We start from the raw sequence: 6,000 nt of genomic DNA, 5'->3' as shown, positions 1-6,000 counted from the left end.
TGTGGGGCAGGAAATTGGTTCAGTGCCAAGGACTGCTCTGAAAACTTACCGTGATACAGATCGCTATAGCCCATTTGATTACTTTAGCGTACCTCTTAAAAGACCTTGTTTTCTTTCAGACTTTTTGCAGATATACTTTGGTGGTGGTGGCACATCGTAAGCGTGCAGGAAACCATTCCTGACCTGTGGAATTGTCTTTTTTCTTTTTTTTTATAAGAACTCCTCCTGTTTGCTGACTCTGGGTCTAACATACACATGGATCGCTTGCTATCCTTCACTAGGAATGGAGAGCTGATGGCTTTCCCAGCTGTTGGTGGGACTGCAACTCCCATCATCTCTGACTCCTGGTTGGGGCTGATGGGAGCTAATTAGAATAATTTATTTTTTAATACAGTGCCATCTATATGCATGGAAGTTTTCAAAGACGAAATGCAACAGGGTGAACTGGATGAGAGTGTACGTGACAAGAATGAACATGCAGAGAGGGAAAGCACTGCGAGGCCATGGAGGATTCTGAGGACAATAAGCTTGGTACAGGATCCAGGAGTAGCTAGGAAGCCATTGCAGGGATTTAAGGAGGAGTCGCAAGACAAGAGTTTGAGGATTTGAGTTCTCTTCATAGAATCATAGAATTGTAGGGGGACCCTGAAGATTCATCTAGTCCAACACCCCTGCAATGCAGAAATATGCAGCTGTCCCATAGGGGGATCGAACCAGCAACCTTGGCGTTATTGGCACCATGCTCTCACACTGTCCAAGCTGACGATAATTAATGATCTTTGTTATCGACTTCGGAATTTCTTGTCATATAATTCCCATTCCCACCCCTCATCATCTTGTTAAAGACTTGCCAGATCAAAGTTTTTCAGTCCTTGAAAGCTGGAGTCTTTTGAAACAGCGCATTATTATTAAAATTTATTTTTTTTAAAGGTGACGTCTACTCAGCACAGGAATGGTTGTATCTGAAACAAACACCAGGTCTACGATCAGCAGTTTAGAAACATAAGTATCTCCATTCCAAATCAGCGGCTTTCCCTGGTTTTGTTCTTTCTTCGCCACCCAGTTGTGCCATGGACAGTTCTTCTCTGTCAAATGTAACTTGAAGAGTTTTTACTTGTGTCTATGAAAAGCAGAATTGTCCTATTAATGGAAGGGCCGCCCTCTTCCTCTTTTACTTTTGAGATGGCCAGCTGAACGCCTGAGTTTTCGCCTTTCTTGATGATGGTGTTTCTCTGCTTCCTGCTGCTTTTTCTGTTGCTCTGACTGAAAACAATGCAGAAAATACCCAAGTAAATACTGCACTTCCAAACCATACTGATGTACCAAGAGAGATGGAGAAAATATTACTTTATTCTAGTCAAATCCAAAAAAGCCACAATTTAGTAAGTAGTCACCCAAGAATTATTACTGCTGCGTTGTCTTGGCTGTATCAGCAAGCTATTAACTTTATCTTCTAGTTTCATGTACAAGCACATTTAATTATATTTAATCCTGTGTACACCTTGTTTGTTCTGATTTTAAAATAGATAAATAAATAAATAAAGTGCATTTTGGGGGGAAATCTAATAAAAACAACCACAGATATATCAAAAGATAGTACAAGCTCAATTAAGGGTGCAATCTTGTGCCCCCTTATTTGGGAGTAAGCCTTATTGAACTGAGTAGACATGTACAAGATTACAGTGGTGCCTCGCAAGACGAAATTAATCCGTTCCGTGAGGCTCTTCGTCTAGCGGTTTTTTCGTCTTGCGAAGCAAGCCCATTGACAGCTTAGCGGATTAGCGCTACAGCTGTCAAGCGGCTTCCAGCGATCAGCTGTTAAGCGGCTTGTCAGCGGAACAGCTGATAAGCGGCTTAGCGGCTTTAAAAAAGGAAGAAAAAAGCACAAAAAAAAACGCGGGGGGATGCAAGATTTTTTTCGTCTTGCGAAGCAACCCCATAGGGGAATTCGTTTTACGAAGCGCCTCCAAAACGGAAAACCCTTTCGTCTAGCGGGTTTTTCGTCTTGCGAGGCGTTCGTCTTGCGGGGCACCACTGTACAGTGGTGCCTCGCAAGACGAAATTCATTCGTTCCGCAAGTTTTTTCGTCTTGCGAGTTTTTCGTCTTGCGAAGCACGGTTTCCCATAGGAATGCATTGAAAATCAATCAATGCGTTCCTATGGAAACCGCCTTCAGACCAGGTCCGGGGACAGTCTGTCCCCCGACCTCTTCTGAAGGCTGGGGGGGGGGGGACAAGGGCTTTTCTTCCCACCCCCAGCATTTTAAAAAACCCCGGGACAGCAGAGGACTTCTCCGCTGTCCCGGGGTTTTTTAAAATGCTGGCGGGCGGCAGCGCTGCCTTCAAAAGCCGTCCGGGAGAGCGGAGAAACGCGCTGCGTTTCTCCGCTCTCCCGGGAAGGCAGGCAGGGGGGAGCAAAGACTTTTGCCCCCGTCAGCCTTCAGAAGAAGTCCAGGACCTCTTCTGAAGGCCGGCAGGGGGGGGGGGCAAAAGTTTTTGCTCCCCCCCCCGGTCTGCCTTCAAAAGCCGTCCGGGATAGCGGGAAGCGCTTCCCTGCTATCCCGGACCGCTTTTAAAATGCTGGTGGTGGGGAGCAAAGCCTTTCGGCCCCCGCCGGCCTTCCTGGACCTCTTCTGAAGGCCGGAGGGGGGGGGAAGGCTTTGCTCCCCACCGCCAGCATTTAAAAGAGGGCCCTGGAGATTTCCCTATGGGCTTTCTTCTTGCGAAGCAAGCCCATAGGGAAATTCGTCTTGCGAAGCAACTCGCAAACGGAAAACCCTTTCGTCTTGCGGGTTTTCCGTCTTGCGAGGGATTCGTCTTGCGGGCCACCACTGTATACTGCAAGGCACTTTGTTTAAATACACCCATGTTTCCATTTGTTCCCAATTTCCTTCTCACCACCAGTGTGTAGTCATCAGTAGGTTGGGGATACCACTAGAAAAATATTTGATGCTGGGCGGAACATTCCTCCGCCCCCAACTTGTGCCTTCAGTTTGTGCTAGAGCTGTGCTGGGTTCAAACTAACCCCCCCCCATCCCATATAAATGACTGAATAGAATTCCTAGCTTCCAAGGAGAGTCCTCCAGCAGCTTACAGAGATTCAGCAGCTTGCCTAGCTCACTGCTCCTACCCACAGCCAGAAGCAACGAAATAAATTATATAAAGCAAGTAGAGGTATGCAAATCTGCTGAAGTTGCACAACACAAACACAGCCCAGCCCTTGAAACAAACCAAGTTGTACCAGAAGGCTGACTTAGTCCTTCTATTGCATTGCAATTAACACCGCATTAACGTGCACCATTAAGACTTTAAGCTTACCTTTTTTAATTTAAAGGTAACTTGTTTACTTCCTACTGTGGTGTCATGCACGCTAAGTGCACCAACTCTCTCTTCAAGCTGCAAACGATCTCCGAGTGTTTTTCTGCAGGAGATACAAGAGGGGGTAAAGTCAGATTCTTAGTATTTCTAGTCAGCATATTAACAGTACATGGGGGGGGGGGGAAATAGTTACCTCTGTGTGCACACACGTTATTTCCTGCTATTCCAAGTATGGTCACTAAACATTTTTTTCTGAAAATTTCATTCTTATTTTCCCAAATATTACACACATACAAACATGAGATTTGTATGCGCCACACACATTGTATGTTTAAGATCCATTTTACAGAATGCACAGGTGCTCCAGCAGAACTATTATATGCAAAACAGTCTACAAAATACGCTTTAAAAACCCCAGAGCTCTAAATAACCACACTTCTGATCTTTTATATGCCACATAAAAGAAATCTCTTTTCTGTCTGGACAAAACAGAAAGCAAATTTTAGGTGAAAGCGAAAAAAGCAGGTGAAGCAGCCTGAAGCATAGTTTATATACCAACATTTGTACCTCAGATAAGAGGATACATTAGCACTAAGCAATTTTTCCACAAATCTTTTAACAGGGGCTCTCACATGTAATTTATAGGCTACAAGAAGCTATGGCACTGCAATCCTGCATTTCCAAATCCAGATACAAAGTTTAATCTAGGAATACCACTAGAATATGTACATTCCTGTTTCTCCAGATGAATGCAACCCAATCAAGAGCTGGCCATCTACACAATACCTAGATCCAAGAATCACCAAGAACACCCCCATGCTGCTACCTGAAAGCAGTGGAACCACAGTAACCCTGTGACCCTTACTCTTCGCCCACAGAGCCAATTCAGTGAGATATTATAGCTGATGGTCTCAGAAGGAACTAGAAGTCCAAGAGATTCGATAGGATCACATCTCCCAATTTCGCTCCTAAAGGAAGCCATTTGCCAGGGCGACCAAGGCAAATTCAGTTTCAAAATGGAGTCTAAAGCCTGGCTGTGTGTAGATAATCTGTCTTCTCTAAGAGCATCTGAAGTTGGCTAACCACCAACCTCTTGAGCACTTTGCTCAATAAGGGCAATAGTTTTGCAAACTGCTGGAATACTGGATACTTTGCCACTGCCACTTTCCCATTTTCTCCCCCTCCGTACCGCTGTTTACTGTTCAGTGTGTGTGTGTGTTTTACGGTTGTTAAGGGAGAACTTAATACAGTATTAATAAAAGCTTGGAGCAACACTGAGTCAGGAATATGATAAAGCAACACCCAGTCTTATATAAAAGAGTCATAAATCTCTTCAAAATGCCATAATAAAAAGCAAAATGTCTAGCCATTAGGTGGTTTGGGGAGACATTAAGACGGTCACGATTTGGGGGGGGGGGGGCTGAGCCCTGTTAGCACCTTACCAAATTTATTGTGCCATAAGCTTTTCTGGATCAGAGTCTACTCTGCGAGACTTTATGCCACAATACATTAAATTAGTTACAGGACTTTTGTTGTTCTTGCTACAGCAAACTAATATGGTGGCCCTTCTTGGAGACTGAGGAAGTTACGTTACATATGCTACAATGAAAAGAAAAAAATAAAGAAAGAGGGATATATATCTGGCATCAACTAGGTATCTTGAAGATTACCACATTTTACCATTCAAGAGTGGCATCCTCAGCTGGAGTAACATGATTTTATACACCTGAAGATGGAACTTTACTCTCTGAAGGGACATTCCATGCAGTCACTAGGTAAAAGTATTCTCATTTGGCTTCCACTGACTTTTTTTAAAAGCCTAAGTAGACCACATGAAATTAATCTCCAGTTTTGCCAATACAGTGGTACCTCAGGTTAAGTACTAAATTCATTCCGGAGGTCCGTTCTTAACCTGAAACTGTTCTTAGCCTGAAGCACCACTTTAGCTAATGGGGCCTCCTGCTGCTGCCGCGCCGCCACCACACGATTTCTGTTCTCATCCTGAAGCAAAGTTCTTAACCTGAAGCACTATTTCTGGGTTAGCGGAGTCTGTAACCTGAAGCGTATGTAACCTGAGGTACCACTGTATAAAAATTGCCATGTTTCTCTTTCTTGCTGGTTCTCAGCCACAAGAAACCTGTGTGTTTTGCTTAACGTTTGAGACAGATATAGAGAACTCTCTAGATTTTATATGTTTTAAGAATGAGGAATCAGCCGTTGTGTATTTCTTCATCCCAATATCCCTAGATGTAACTGGAAACCTGCACAGCTCGTAGCAATGCCTTAAGACTGATACTAAAATGCAGACTTTAATGGTTTCTAACACCAAGCCAGTTTTTCTACTTCCCTTAATAGTCAATTTGATGAAGAGTTCTAGAACTTGAAAGCGTTCTCACTATTTTGTGATTTTTGTCTTCCGGGTTGGTCTAATAAAAGTAAAGCCCTTTTGTGAATCCTGGAATTATGACTAACCAGAAATTCTTCTTTCTGTGTGACAGGTTTCATGGACAGCAGACCAACTAATTATCATCTAGTTTTTCAGGTAATTATTTGGCTAGCATAAGTATCACTTTTCCGGGGGAAGGGGGAGAGAGAGAGAAGGAAAGGCCCATCTAAGTTCAGCATTCTGTCACCAACAGTGACTAGCTAGATGCCTCCTGGGATGTTCCCAAGCAGGGCGTGT

At 43.9% G+C, this 6,000-nt stretch overlaps 1 protein-coding gene across 1 annotated transcript in view; it reads right to left on the bottom strand.

Moving 5' to 3' along the window:
* Window positions 1–902: 902 nt before the first annotated feature.
* The window catches only part of NOL10 (nucleolar protein 10), a 48,135-nt gene continuing 43,037 nt past the window's right edge, over window positions 903–6,000 (bottom strand). Inside the window, exons 20-21 of the mRNA XM_081906172.1 lie at window positions 3,318–3,420; window positions 903–1,263 (exon numbers count right to left, since the gene is read on the bottom strand). Coding sequence (XP_081762298.1) covers window positions 1,144–1,263; window positions 3,318–3,420 — 223 coding nt within the window. The 3' untranslated portion in view covers window positions 903–1,143. The remainder of the gene's footprint in view (window positions 1,264–3,317; window positions 3,421–6,000) is intronic.

The sequence above is a fragment of the Podarcis melisellensis genome (assembly GCF_964234715.1).
Source record: "Podarcis melisellensis genome assembly, chromosome: 3".
Classification (NCBI taxonomy): Eukaryota; Metazoa; Chordata; class Lepidosauria; order Squamata; family Lacertidae; genus Podarcis; species Podarcis melisellensis.
The sequence above is the reverse complement of the archived record's forward strand: the minus strand, read 5'-3'. Positions and strand labels throughout refer to the sequence as shown.